General features: G+C 51.5%; 1 protein-coding gene across 3 annotated transcripts in view; it reads right to left on the bottom strand.

Annotated features, from left to right (window-relative positions):
- The window catches only part of TRPV2 (transient receptor potential cation channel subfamily V member 2), a 21,615-nt gene extending 18,248 nt beyond the window's left edge, over window positions 1-3,367 (bottom strand). The window contains exons 1-2 of one of the 3 annotated variants that reach the window (XM_050763409.1): window positions 2,925-3,367; window positions 905-1,211 (exon numbers count right to left, since the gene is read on the bottom strand). In XM_050763409.1, the coding sequence (XP_050619366.1) occupies window positions 905-1,104 (200 nt within the window). In that variant the 5' untranslated portion in view covers window positions 1,105-1,211; window positions 2,925-3,367. The remainder of the gene's footprint in view (window positions 1-904; window positions 1,212-2,924) is intronic. The other 2 variants (XM_050763408.1, XM_050763407.1) reach the window with 2 other exon arrangements.
- Between the last annotated feature and the right edge of the window lie 11,516 nt (window positions 3,368-14,883).

Raw genomic sequence — 14,883 nt, 5'->3', positions numbered from 1 at the left:
TCTGTCACCAGGGTGGCATCATGGTCCTGGGGTAGAGAAGCCCAGTGAGGGCACAGATTGAGGCACTGAAGGCATCGATGCCTGTGTCGGGCAGGCTCCACAGCTCCCAGAAGCTCCTCACGCAACCTCCCCTACCCTGGTGCTGAATCTGACCACAATCCTCCAACACAAACAGGAAGCAGCTCTAGCCTGGGAGGCCAAAGCTGGTGGCTGTACCTCAAGCACCTCAAGCATCAAGGGAAGAAGGGGCTTCTGTGGCAGAGTCTAGCCTGGCCCATGAGGATTCTCCAGTCTCACTGGGCAGGCCCCCACCCCAGGCAGGGAGGTAAGGGGTGCCAGATGCAGCAGGACTGGAAGCGGGACTCTCAGGAATATGGGGCTCACACAATCTGAATTGGTGGGAAGACCACAGGAAAAATCAAAGTGCAGATGACTCCAAGCAGAAGCCAGTTATCCTCAATCCCACAGTTCACGTCCCCTGAGTGACAGGCTCAGCCTTGCAGAACTGAGGAGAGCCTGGGACATTTCTAGATGTCCTTGATTCTCACTGGATGGAGTGTGGATCCTGCTGCCTTCCCCAGCAGGGACCATGACAGGGGTGGGAGTTGGCATGAATGGGGGATTTGAGGGTCAGCTGAGGACTTAGAGCTCAAGAATGTATCTCACAAAGAACATGACCTCAGAAGGCAGAGGCCAAGAATGGAGAAGCCTCTGGAAAGAGCAATGCCAGATAGCAGAGCAGAGGTCAGCCGGTCAGGCCCAGGAGCCATCAGAGGCAGACTGAGGACGCCACAGGTTGTGGGAAGGGGCACTGGTGCTGGGCTGGTCAATGAGTCTCACTCCGGGTTCTCTGCTGGAGCTGGCCAGGGGGCCCCCTTTTCCCTGACCCCACTTGTTGCCTCACCTGGCACCTGTTCCTTTTCCGTACTTGAGGTTCACTTTTATCTGAGGGGCGAATTTCCGGTCCTCGCCCTGGAACGGTGACTCCATGGGAGTCAGCCCGCTCCCCAAAGCCGGCTTTACTTCGTCCACCTCAGCGCCATCTTCTTGGCCTCCATCTAATGTCTCCAGCCTGAAAACTGGAGAGCTGGGGGGTACGGTCATCCTAGGAGGAGGAGGCTGCTCAGTCCAGCCAGGACCTCTGTGGAGATGGAGATGTCAAGGGTCCCGTCTTCCTCCCAGCTGCAGGTTGGTGTTGGCCTTACTGGAGCCTGAAAAAGGAGGTATTAGGTTGATGCAAAAGGTTGGGCGCGGTGGCTTACACGTGTAATCCCAGCACTTTGGGAGGCTGAGGCAGGCTGGTCAGGAGTTAGTTCGAGACCAGCCTGACCAACATGGTGAAACCCTATCTCTACTAAAAAAAAATACAAAAATTAGCCAGGCGTGGTGGCTTGTGCCTGTAATCCCAGCTACTTGGGAGACTAAGGCAGGAGAATTGCTAAACCCAGGAGCTAAGATGGCACCACTGCACTCCAACCTGGGCAACAGAGCAAGACTCTGTCTCAAAAAAAAAAAAGGAATTGCGGTTTTTGCCATTACTTCTCATTACTTCTAATGGCAAAAAGCCAAGCGCAAGTAGGTCCACCCGCTGTGTGGGAGCCCAGCCACAATACAGAGGAAGTTTGCCAGGAGGGATGAGGAGCAGGGGTGAGGAGAGGGAGGGAAGCCCGTGGTGTGAGGAACAGGGAACCAACAGGGCCACCCCTTTGATGTTGTCCCCCAGGAGAGCCATGACTGTCCCCGACTTTTCCTCTGGGACTTCCTGGTATCTGAGGGGTCGCAACCCCTGTTCCCATTTGCATTAACAGCACAACACTTTCTTCACACAACATCTTGCCTGGCGGCCAATATTCCAACAGAGAAAAGTACGATGGCTGGGATGGGGCCAGTCACTCAACCCCTCACCACAGAAGGGGAGCTCTAAGGAGAAATAATTGGGAAAACCACTAGACTATCAAGCCCTTCATTTTGCTGCCAAGACTACTAAGGCTTAGAAGGGGGAGTGGCTTTCCCAAGGTCACCAGTTGTTGGCAGAGCCGGATCTGACACCATGCGTCTACCATGAGGTTCCTCTTCCGTTCTCAAAGTCTTTCAGGGTCTATCTATATTTTCAGTCTGATTCAGCTCTGAAGGCATCGAATGCCACCTCTGTGCCTCAGGGCCTCTGGGGGCTTCACGAGGGGAGGGAGGCCCCTAGCCTGTGGCCCAGGCTGTCTCCACCACCCTACCTTGGGCCTTAGGCTGGCCTAGGAAGCTCAGCAAACAGCACAATCTCACCCTCACAGGAAAACTGAAACCACAGCCTCCATCACTTGGCAAGGGTGGGGCCTCAGTCAGGGATGGGCAACCCCCGTGGGCCCAGTGAGCAGGATCAGAAAGAAGAAAAACAAGTCAGAGAGTGATAAAGAGACAGAAGCGTGGAGAAGGGGGCCGGGGGCAGACAGCAGAGAGGAGCAGCAGCAGCAGAGGGAAGTGGAGAGGGTAGGCTGGGATCAGGCCCTGGGGACCCACGTGGGGCATTTTCCCATGGAAATATGGGAGGCGGGGAGCTACCTGACTGCCTCAGTTTGCAGATGTGACCCACCACCCTTTCTACGCACACTGGGGCAGGAGGGCATCCTTTCTGTTTCGTACCATTTAGCCCATCTCTGTCCCCAACCAAACCCTGGCCCATTCCTCCAGCCCAAGACTCCCAAGCCTCAGCAGCAACAGCTGTCTGTCCAGCCCCTACCCCACCTCCTGGGACCCCCACCCACCCTGGCAGGAGAGGAAGGGGTGTGGAGGTCCAGGGAGAGGGAGCCGGAGCCCCACACAGACCCTGACTCCAGGCTGTAGAAGCCAGGAGCCCACTAGCCTTCCCCGCCCCATCATTCGCTGTCAGGCTTGGGGACCCGGCCCCCTCCAACATCCCCAGCATTGCTCACCGACTTACTGCGCAGGCTGAAAGCAGGGTGTGGCGGCTGCTGGGATCCTGGAGCTTCTCGGTGGCAGGGGCTGCGGGAGGAAGTGAAGCGGGGAGGGGCTGCGGGCGCTCACAGCGGAGGAGCCGCGGAACCTCCCTCCCCAGCTCTGAGCACTGAGCTCCAGCAAGCAGGTTCTGGTCTCTGGGTCACCCTTAGCCCACCTGGCCAGCCGGCACGGTGGAGAGTGGGAGCTTAACTCTCCCCTGTCAGGACAGGCTAGCCACCACAGACTGACCATCTGGACACACCCTGCTGCGAATCAGGCCCCGCCCCCACCCCTCCCCCATCTAACCACTAAGGTCTCAGGTGGGGGTGGGTAACAATCAGAGGCAGCCCTTGGATGCTGGGGCCTTGCCTCCCATGGAAGCTGCCATGGATGGGGGATTCTTCCCCAAGTACACTGACAGCTATCCCCTCCCATTCTCCACCACCACACCCTTCCAGCAGCCTTATGGCCCATAAATGGGCCTGAGTTGACCCACAGCAGGGGAGAGAGCTGATGTGGACAGCCCCCAGGGAGAGGCTCAGCCCAGCAGATGCCCTTGGGAACGCAGTCCCACCCACCCATTCACCCAGCAGTTGGGGGACTTTCCCACCTCCCAGGACCTTCCCCCAGCCTCCTGACCCCAGGACTCATGGCTAAAGTTCCCCTAAAGATGCTCCCAGCACCAGCCAGCAGGTGGAGACAAGGAGGTGGGCACACACTGCTAAAATCAGACCTCACCACCGACTGGGCCCTGGTCTGGACTCAGTCTTGGAGCTTGGGGACCCAGCCGCCACCGAAGTAGCCCTAGGACTCCCTCTCCCTCACTCCCAAAACCTGGCATCAGCTCTGCCTCCAAAATTCGTCTTTCTGCTTGGTCCAAGCCACAATCATTGCTCCCCTAGGCAACTGCAGCCACCTCCAAACTGGTCTCCCTGCTTCATTCTTGCCCCACACTCATAATCCATTTCTCCTTATAGCAACTGAAGTGACCTTTTAAAAATGGGAACCAAGTCCGGGCGCGGTGGCTCACACTTGCAATCCCAGCACTTTGGGAGGCCGAGGCACATGGATCACTTGAGGTCAGGAGTTCAAGACCAGCCTGACCAACATAGTGAAACCCCATCTCTACTAAAAATACAAAATTAGGCCAGGCGCAGTGGCTTACGCCCCTAATCCCAGCACTTTGGGAGGCCGAGGTAGGTGGATCACTTGAGGTGAGGACTTCGAGACCAGCCTGGCAATATTGTAAAACCCAGTCTCTACTAAAAATTTAAAAATTAGCTAGGCGTAGTGGTGCATGCCTGTAATCCCGGCTACTTGGGAGGTTGAGGCAGGAGAATCGCTTGAACCTGGGAGGCAGAGGTTGCAGTGAGCCAAGATTGTGCCATTGCACTCCAGCCTGGGCAACAAGAGCAAAACTCTGTCTCAAAAATAAATACATAATAAAATAACAGTAAACATTCAGTTCTACTGTCCCATTAGCCACATTTCAAATGCTCAAGCAGCACATGTGGCTAGTAGCTACCATACTGGGCAGCACACAGAGAGATAAATTTTTCTTTTCTTTTTTTTTTTTTTGAGACAGAGTTTCATTCTTGTTGCCCAGGCTGGAGCATAACGGCGTGATTTCAGCTCACTGCAACCTCCGCCTCCTGGGTTCGAGTGATTCTCCTACCTCAGCCTCCCGAGTAACTGGGATTACAGGCACGCACCACCAGGCCTGGTTAATTTTGTATTTTTAGTAGATACGGGTTTTCTCCATGTTGGTCAGGCTGGTCTCAAACTCCCGACCTCAGGAGATCCGCCCCCCTCAGCCTCCCAAAGTACTGCGATTACAGGCGTAAACCACCATGCCCGGCCTGAGAAATTTTTCGTAAACATAGAGTTCTATTGGACAGCACTGCTCCAGACATTCTGAACACATTTCAGTCTCCCCAGTATACCATGCCTCTTCTGTTCCACCTTCCAGGAACACACACACACACACACACACACACACTCACACACACACTGCTCTTGATCTGATCTAGCCAACTACTGCTCATCCATCACCTCTCAATTTAAGCATCAATTCTTTGGATAGCCTTTCCTAGACCCTGAACTGGGCTGGGGATGCCACTCTGTGCTCCCATGACACTCTGTACTTCCCCTATCACATCTCATTATCTGTTACTGTAATATTTATTATATTGTCTGGCTTCACTTTTTTTTTTGAGACAGAGTCTCATTCTGTTGCCCAGGCTGGAGCACAGTGGCATGATCTTGGCTCGCTGCAACTCCGCCTCCCTGATTCAAGTGATTCTCCTGCTTCAGCCTCCACAGTAGCTAGGATTACAGGCACACACCACCACACCCGGCTAATTTTTGTATTTTTAGTAGAGACGGGGCTTCACCATGTTGGCCAGGCTGGTCTCGAACTCCTGACCTCAAGTGATCCAGCCACCTCGGCCTCCCAAAGTGCTGAGATTACAGGCAGGAGCCACCATGCCTGCCTTCACCTTTAACAATAAAAAATACTTAGTGAGCACTCACTATGTACCAGACACTGTGCTAAGTGCTCAATGTGTAACTCCCAGAGCAACCTTATTTCACAGACAAGAAAACTGAGCATGGGAAAGGCCAAGGCCACAAGGCTAGGAGGTGAGAAAGCAGGGATTCAAGTCCAGGGTCCCATGCTTACCACCATACTTTCCAAGGGGTGAGATCTTGCTTTTTTGCTGTGTCCCCAACAACCAGCACAGTGCCTGGCACGCAAGTGGTGCTCAAGAAGGCTTTGAGTGACAGGGTGGCTAATTATAATCACAGTGCAGAGGGCACTGCTGTGCTGCTGAGAAAAAAGTGAAAAGTGGACAACCTGAAGTCCTCCAGAGCCATCACCACATCTGGTGAAAATGACAGTTGGCTAGACAAACAACCTTAACTGCAAATTCTGGTTACAAAAAGGCCTTGGATCATAGCCATCAGGGAAATGCAAATCAAAAGCACAATGTGGTCCCACTTCACACTACTAGCATGGCTATTATAAAAAGACATGTAACAACAAAGTGTTGGCAAGGGTGTGGAGAAACTGGACCTGTCCTACACTCCTGGGAGATTGTAAAATGGTGGAACTACTTTGGAAAACAGTCCGGCTGCTCCTCAAAAGATTAAACATAGAGGGCTGGGCGCGGTGGCTCACTCCTATAATCCCAGCATGTTGGGAGGCCGAGGTGGGTGGATCATGTGAGGTCAGGCATTTGAGACCAGCCTGGACAACATGGCGAAAACCCTCCTCTATTAAAAATACAAAAATTAGGCCGGGCACGGCGACTCATGCCTGTAATCCCAGCACTTTGGGCGGCCAAGGCGGGTGCATCACCTGAGGTCAGGAGTTCGAGAGCAGCCTGGCCAACACAGCGAAACCCTGTTTGTACTAAAATTGCAAAAATTAGCTGGGCATGGTGGCGGATGCCTGTAATCCCAGCTACTCCGGAGGCTGAGGAAGGAGAATCACTTGAACCCAGGAGGCAGAGGTCACAGTGAGCCAAGATCGCCCCATTGCACTCCAGCCTACACGACAGACCAAGACTGTGTCTCAAAAAAAAAAAAGAAAAAAAAATTAGAGGGGCACAGTGGCACATGCCTATAATCCCAGCTACTGGGGAGGCTGAGGCAGGAGAATTGCTTGAACCCAGATGGCGGATGGCAGAGGTTGTGGTGAACTGAGATCCTGCCATTGTACTGCAGCTTGGGCAACAGAGCAAGACTGTCTCAGAAAAAAAAAAAAAAAGTTAAACATAGTTACCATATGACCCAGCAATTCCACTCCTAGGTATGTACTCAAATAAATAGAAACATATGTCCACAACAATTGTACATGAATGTTTACAGCAGCATTATTCATAATAACCAAATAGAAACATCCCAAATGATGATTAACTGATGAATGGATAAATAAAATGTGGCATATCCATTTAATGGAATATTATTTGGCCACAAAAAGAGAAATTAAATACTGATATACACTACAGCATGGAAGAAACTTGAAAAATTAGGCTAAATGAAAGAAGTCAGTCACAAAAATCACATATTGCATGATTCCATTTATTTATGCTTATTTTTATTACATCCTCAGATAGGGGACACATCAATCTGGTAAGAACAGATATTACACTTGATTTTAGCTGAAAGGTCAAGAAGTAATCTGCATGATTCCATTTATATGAAATATCCAAAACAGGGAACTGTAGAGTGCTTGTCTAGGGCAAAGGGGTGTTGGGGGGTGAGTGTAGAAAGGACTGACTGCTAAAATGTATGAGATTTCTTTTTTTATTTTTTTGAGACAGGGTCTCATTCCATCGCCCAGGATGGAATGCTGTGGCACGTGATTACGGCTCACTGCAGCCTCAACTTCTCCAGGCTCGGGGGATCCTTCTGCCTTGACCTCCCAAGTAGTTACAGGCACATGCCACCATACCTGGGTCTTTTTTTTTTTTTTTGTATAGGCAGGTTTTGCCATGTATAGCATTTTTATATAGGCAGGTTTTTGCCATGTTGCCCAGGCTGGTCTCAGACTTCTAGACTCAAGCCATCTACCTCAGCCTCCCATAGTGCTGGGATTACAGGCGTGAGCCAATGCACCCAGCTCAGGTATGAAGCTTCTTTTGCGGGTGATAAAATGTTCTAAAGTTGATTGTGATGACAGCTGTGTAACTTTTGTGAATTATACTAAAAGACCAACGAAATGTACACTTTATATTTGTGAATTGTATGTGAATTATATCTTTGTTTTAAAAAGTCCTCTGTGTAGGGAAGAATGCCTGTGTTTTTAGTGGGAAGTGAATCAAGCAGGGAAGCAAGACTTCCTCAATCTCAATACCACTGGATTCATATTTTAAGAAGTCTCACAAATCAGCCGGGCATGGTGGCACGCACCTGTAGTCCCAGCTACTCCGGAAGCTGAGGTAATGAGGAAAGAAAAAGACCCTCTCACACTGTTTTATGTTGTTTTATACTCAGTACCTCTTATAAGAAAAAAAACAAGGAAGTAAAACCAAAGACAGGTAGCCCAGCGCCAGGCCCAAAAACAGGCCTGGGTCTGCCTGGCCTAAACCCAGTAGTTAAAAATCAATTCATAACTTAGAAACCGACGTTATTCATAGATTCCAGACATTGTATAGAAGAACACTGAGAAACTCCCTGCCCTGTTCTGTTTCTATCTGTGCATTAAACCCCTGTCACGTATCCCCTAGACTGCTCAATCAATCATGACCCTTTCATGTGAAATCTGTAGTGTTGTGAGCCCTTAAAAGGGACAGAAATTGTGCACTCGGGGAGCTCGGATTTTGAGACAGTAGCTTGGCCGATGCTCCCAGCTGAATAAAGCCCTTCCTTCTACAACTTGGTGTCTGAAAGGTTTTGTCTGTGGCCTGTCCTGCTGCAGTAAGAGAACTGCTTGAACCTGGGAGGCAGAGGTTGCAGTGAGCCGAGACTGTGCCATTGCACTCCAGCCTGGGAGATGGAGTGCAAGATTCCGACTCCATTAAAAGAAATAACAACAAAAAAAAGAAGCCTCACTCAGTCCAGTGTCCACCTAAGGAAAATCTACCCCAAGCAGGCTTTGTACCCTATTTTTCCGATTGTGCTTCATTTCATTTGGTAACTTTTTGTAAATGTTTCTTTTATTTGAATTTTCTTTCACATAGATTTTTAATAAGAGCAAAGAGAGATCACAAAAATATGTAGCAGATGTTTCCTCTGGAGCAGGGAACTAGAGGTCAGGGGCGGGAAGGCACATAAGATGCATCCTTTGTATATTTGAAATTTTTTTATTTTTTATTTTTATTTTCATTTTTTGAGATGGAGTTTTGCTCATCGCCCAGCTAGAGTGCAGTGGTGCGATCTCGGCTCACTGCAACCTCCGCCTCCCAGGTTCAAACGATTCTCCTGCCTCAGCCTCTCGAGTAGCTGGGATTATAGGCTCCCGCCACCACGCTTGGCTAATTTTTTGTATTTTCAGTAGAGACAGGGTTTCGCCATGTTGGGCAGGCTGGTCTCGAACTCCTGCCCTCAGGTGATCCACCCACCTCGACCTCCCAAAGTGCTGGGATTACAGGCGTAAGTCACCGCGCCCGGTTTTTTTGTTTGTTTGTTTTGTTTTTGTTTGTTTTGAGACGGAGTTTTACTCTTGTTGCTCAGGCTGGAGTGCAATAGCAGGATCTCAGCTCACCGCAACCTCTGCCTCAGCCTCCCGAGTAGCTGGGATTACAGGCATGCGCCACCATACCCGGCTAATTTTATATTTTTAGTAGAGACTGGGTTTCTCCATGTTGGTCAGATTGGTCTCAAACTTTCAACCTCAGGTGATCCGCCCGCCTGGGCCTCCCAAAGTGCTGGGATTACAGGCCTGAGCCACCGCGCCCCGCCTGTTTGAAATTTTTGCCACTGGCTTTAAAAAATAAAATTGGCATCTCATTTAGATGTAAAAAAAAAAAAAATTCAACTCAAATGTGCAAGAGATGTCTAAACCCTGTGCATAATATAAATTCAAAAAAGAGGTGGGAGAGAGGATTTCAGGGTCTGGAAGGTGGAAACTGCCCTGGCCTTAAAAGGAAAAAAAGGTGGGACACTTGAGGGTGCTGGGGGTAGGGATTGGAGCGGTGTAGACAAGCCAGGGCCTGAACCTGCAGCCTTTGCTTCTTTTTGTACTAATTCTGAAACTTGGCCCCGAGCCAGGGCTGGGGCTATGTCTAACTGGCCAGATGTAGCTTCCCTGAGCAGATTGTGTCTGAGTCTGACAGAAAAGAAGAAAGAATAAGGCAGTTTAGCAGGCAGCACAGGCTTCCTGGAGCAAGGAAGACTGAGGCGGCGGAGGAAAAAAAATGCTAGCTGGTCCTCAAACAGGGCCTGAGGGGACCAACGGGGACCAGCTGGCTGGGTACAGTCGGCCCGGCTTGAGAGAATTTCCGCTCTCACGGAAAGCGTGCCCCTTCCCACACCGCCCCAGGGAGCCCCAGAGGCCACAGCTTGGCCAGGCCCAGACGTTCCGTCTCTTCCAGGACCAAGAAGAGCCACAGCCAGGTCCTGGGCCAAATCTAGGAGCCCAGCCCCAAGCCCCTACCCCTCTGGGGAATTTTCCCAATTTCCGCAGGCACAGGATGCATTCCCAACCGCCTCAGCCTCCCCACCACCGCTCACTCTTCCACCTGCCTCCCACCGCGCCTCCTCCTCCCCTACCCCGACCCCTCCAGCCTCCAACTCCTCCACCCCTCACCCCCCCACCTGCCTCCCACCCCACATCCGCCTCTCCTACCCTCACCCCCACCTGCCTCCCACCCTACCTCTGCCACTTCCACCCCTCACCCCACTACCCCTCACCCCCACCTCCCTCCCACCCTCGCCTCTGCTTCCTCCACCTCTCACCACCCACCCCTCACCCCCACCTGCCTCCCACCCCACCTCTGCCTCCTCCACCCCTCACCCCCCCCCCTACCCCTCACCCCCACCTCCCTCCCCTACCCCTTACCCCGCTACTTTCCTCTCACCCCACCTCAGCTGCGCCTCCCACCCTTGCCTCTCCACGCCCTCCCATCCCACTTCAGCCGCGCCTCCCACCCCTCACACCCCGACCCGCCTCAGCCGCGCCCCCCACCCCGTCTCTCGGGTAGTCGGCTCCACAGCGGTTCTGCTAAGACCCCCACCGCGACTCCAGTTCCTCTAGCTACTGAGCTTCAGGCGCGTCCCCCCAACTAACTACCCAGAATCCTGGGCCCCCTCCCACTGCGCCTCGACCGCATCCCCCGCGCGCGTTCCCTGCTCTTTCCCCTCACGCCTCCCCACGAATCCCGCGAGTCTCCCGCCCTGTTATCTGACGTAGGCATCGGTCCCCCTGCCGGACACGCCCTCCTGGGACAGGCCTGGGAACCGCGTCCGCAGTCGCTTCGGCGGATCCGGGGTCGGGGGCCGGGACGGAAGGACCTTCCTTTGGACTCCGGCTTCGCGCTCCTCATGCGCCACTCCCTTCCCCAAGTCACTGAGCTGGACTGTAAGGGTGTCAGGGACTGTGGGCTCCACTCCCCTTCCCTCCAAAGGAACCTGAGGATGCAGGCGGACGGCGTGACCACAGCATCTCCCTCCGGCTTGGAGGGCGGGAGCCGACCCGGGAGCGCGCTCTGGAGCGGTGAGCCAGGCGCCTTGGGACGCTTTCTTTCGAGGCAGGGTCTTGCTCTGTCGCCCAGGCTGGAGTGCAGCGGCCCCATCACGGCTCACTGCAGCCTCCATCTCCCGGGCTCAAGCGATTCTCCTGCCTCAGCCTCCGGATAGCTGGGACCACAGGCGCGTGCCACCACGTCTGGCTAATGTTTGTTTATTTATTTATTTAGAGATGGAGTCTGGCTCTGCCTAGGCTGGAGTGCAGTGGCATGATCTCGGCTCACTGCACCCTCCACCTTCCGGGTTCAAGAGATTCTCCTGCCTCAGCCTCCCGAGTAGATGGGATTACAGGTGCCCACTATCACACCTGGATAGTTTTTGCATTTTTAGTAGAGACCGGATTCCACCCTGTTGGCCAGGCTAGTCTCGAACTCCTGACCTCAGGTGATCCGCCCACCTCGGCCTCCCAAAGTGTTGAGATTACAGGCGTGAGCCACCGCCGCAGTCCGATTCTTTCTTTCTTTTCTTTTCTTTTCTTTCTCTTTTATTTATTAGGATTATTTTTTTGAGATGGAATCTTGCTCTGTTGCCCAGGCTGGGGTGCAGCGGCGCAATCTCGGCTCACTGCAAGCTCCGCCTCCCGGGTTCACGCCATTCTTCTGCCTCAGCCTCCGGAGTAGCTGGGACTACAGGCGCCCACCGCCACGCCAGGCAAATGTTTTGTATTTTTAGTAGAGACGGGGTTTCACCGTGTTAGCCAGGATGGTCTGGATCTCCTGACCTCGTGATCAGCCCACCTTGGCCTCCCAAATTGCTGGGATTACAGGCGTGAGCCACTGCGCCCGGCCGCTTTCTTTCTTCATCCTTTCCACACCCCAGGAGGTAGGTTCTGCTGTAACCTCCATTTCGGTCAAAAGAAAAGAAAAAGTAACTGACTTGCTGTAGGTTACTGCACAGTTTGCAAGTGATGACGGTGGGATTTGAACCCAGAAGGTCTCATTCCTATAGACTACAATACAGTATTCTCTCCCTTTACCTTCTCATCTCCTACTTAAAAAAAAAAAATCAGATTTATTGTGGTATAATTTACACCCTTTTTAACATTAGTTAATTTACACTCATTTAATTTTTAAAAGTTTACGCTCTTTTTAAGTGTATAGTTCAAAGAATTTTGACAAACGGTGTGAGCAGCACCATATTTTTTTTTTTTTTTGAGATGGAATCTTGCTCTGTTGCCCAGTCTGGAGTGCAGTGGCACGATCTCTGCTCACTGGAAGCTCCACCTCCCCAGCTCACTCCGTTCTCCTGCCTCAGCCTCCTGAGTAGCTGGGACTACAGGCGCCCGCCACCACACCCGGCTAATTTTTTGTATTTTTAGTAGAGAAGGGATTTCAGCCTGTTAGCCAGGATGGTCTCAATCTCCTGACCTCGTGATCCGCCCACCTCGGGCTGCCAAAGTGCTAGGATTACAGGTGTGAGCCACCGCACCCAGCAGCACCATAATTAACATATAGGGAATTTCCATCACCCCAAAATGTGTCCTGGTGCGCGGTGGCTCACACCTGTCTGTAATCCCAGTACTTTGGGAGGCGGAGGCCAGTGGATCACCTAAAGTCAGGAGTTCGAGACCAGCCTGACCTTCATGGTGAAACTCCATCTCCACTAAATAGAAAAACTTAGCCGGGAGTGGTGGTGCACGCCTGTAAACCCAGCTACTTGGAAGGCTGAGGCAGGAGAATCGCTAGAACCCATGAGGCGGAGGTTACAATGAGCTGAGATCAGGCCACTGCACTCCAGCTTTGGTGACAAGAATGAGAAAATATCTCAAAAAAAAAAAAAAAAAGTGCCCTGGTGCCCCTTTGCACCCCCCTCGCCTGCCACCAGTCTCTGATAATCATTAATCTGATTTCTATCCTTGCATCCCTGCCATGTCTCCACGGGAGTGGAGTCCCCTGGTGCGCACCTGTGCACCTGGCTCCTTTGAAGGGACTGTGTTTCTTATTCTTGCTGCAGTTGCCGTTGGCAGTGTCTGACCTGCCTCCCAGACCCATAGTCTTTTCTTAAAATTTTTTTTAAAAATTTTTAAAATTTTTTTAGACGGAGTCTCTCTCTGTCATCTGTCATCCAGGCTGTGGTGCAGTGGTGCGATCACCTCTCACTGCAGCCTCCGCCTTCTTCCAGACTCACAGACTTTAAGGAAAGTTTATTGCCACTGCTTGGGGAAAAGGAGAGTGGGAAGAATGTTTTGAGGGGATGACACATTAGCTAAAGAACCAGGGACAAAGCTGGGCACGGTGGTTCACGCCTATAATCCCAGCACTTTAGGAGGCCGAGGAGGGTCTCCTAAAGTGACTCGAGGTCAGGAATTCAAAACCAGCGTGGCCAACACAGTGAAACCCTGTCTCTACTAAAAATACAAGAATTAGCCAGGCATCCTGGCGTGGGCCTGTGGTCCCAGCTACTGACTGAGGCTGAGAATCACTTGAACCAGGGAGCCGGAGGCTGCAGTTAGCCAAGATTGCACCACTGTACTCCAGCCAGGGCAACAGAGCAAGACTCTGTCCCCCACCCCACCCACCGCAAACGCACACACAAAAACTGAAATAGAAACTGAAACTGAAAATTTGAAAACGCTGGGTTAAACAATGTTAAACCAGTTCCTATAAGGTAGAACTCCTTGTTAGCTAGGCATGGGAGTGAATGCCTGTAATCTCAGCTACTCAGGAGGCTGAGGCAGGAGAATCACTTGAGTTTGGGAGTTGAGGCTGTAGTAAACTATGATTGTTCCACTGCACTCCAGCCTAGGTAACCAAGTTGAGACAGTCTCTGAAAAAAACAAACAAGCAAACAAAACAACAACAACAACAACAAAACACACAAAGAAAATAAGATCTTTCTGAGATGGAGTCTCACTCTGTTGCCCAGGCTGGAGTGCAGTGGCGCCATCTGGGCTCACTGCAACCTGCGCCTCCTGGGTTCAAGTGATTGTCCTGCCTCAGCCTCCCAAGTAGCTAGAATTACAGGCGCCCGCCACAAGCACGCCCGGCTAATTTTTTGTGTTTTTAGTAGAGATGAGGTTTCACCATTGTTGGTCAGGTTGGTCTTGAACTCCTGACCTCAGGTGATCCACCTGCCTCGGCCTCCCAAAGTGCTGGGATTACAGCATGAGCCACTGCACCCAACAACTTTTTAATTTTTGTATAATTATTCTAGAGGAATTTGTGCAGGAAGCCATTTTTAAACTGGAAACCAAACGTAACTGTCATATTCATTTCTTTCTTTCTTTTTTTTTTTTTTTGAGACGGAGTCTCACTCTGTCGCCAAGGCTGGAGTGCAATGGCGCGATCTTGGCTCACTGCAACCTCTGCCTCTCAGGTTCAAGTAATTCTCCTGCCTCAGCCTCCTGAGTAGCTGGGATTACAGGCGCCCGCCACCGCGCCCGGCTAATTTTTGTATTTTTAGTAGAGACAGCGTTTCACCATGTTGGCCAGGCTGGTCTTGAACTCCTGACCTCAGATGATCCACCTGCCTCGGCCTCCCAAAGTGCTGGGATTATAGGCATGAGCCCCTGCGCCCAGCCTATTTTATTTCTTTTTAAAAGACAATCTATATGTGATGAATTTCAGGACTGTAGAAAAAAAAAGGAAATCTAAAACAAAAAAAAAAGCGGATGGAGTGGAGACAATGTCTGCAGATCACCCTTTGGAGATGCTTCATTGTAGAGGGAAGCAGAGAGGTGGCAACTAACTGGAAGGAAATATGGGGTCCATGGGCAGTAGGGAGATTTCTTGATTTAAAGGTCAA

This window comes from Macaca thibetana, chromosome 16 (assembly GCF_024542745.1).
Source record: "Macaca thibetana thibetana isolate TM-01 chromosome 16, ASM2454274v1, whole genome shotgun sequence".
NCBI lineage: Eukaryota > Metazoa > Chordata > Mammalia > Primates > Cercopithecidae > Macaca > Macaca thibetana.
This window is presented reverse-complemented; position numbering and strand designations above follow the sequence as displayed.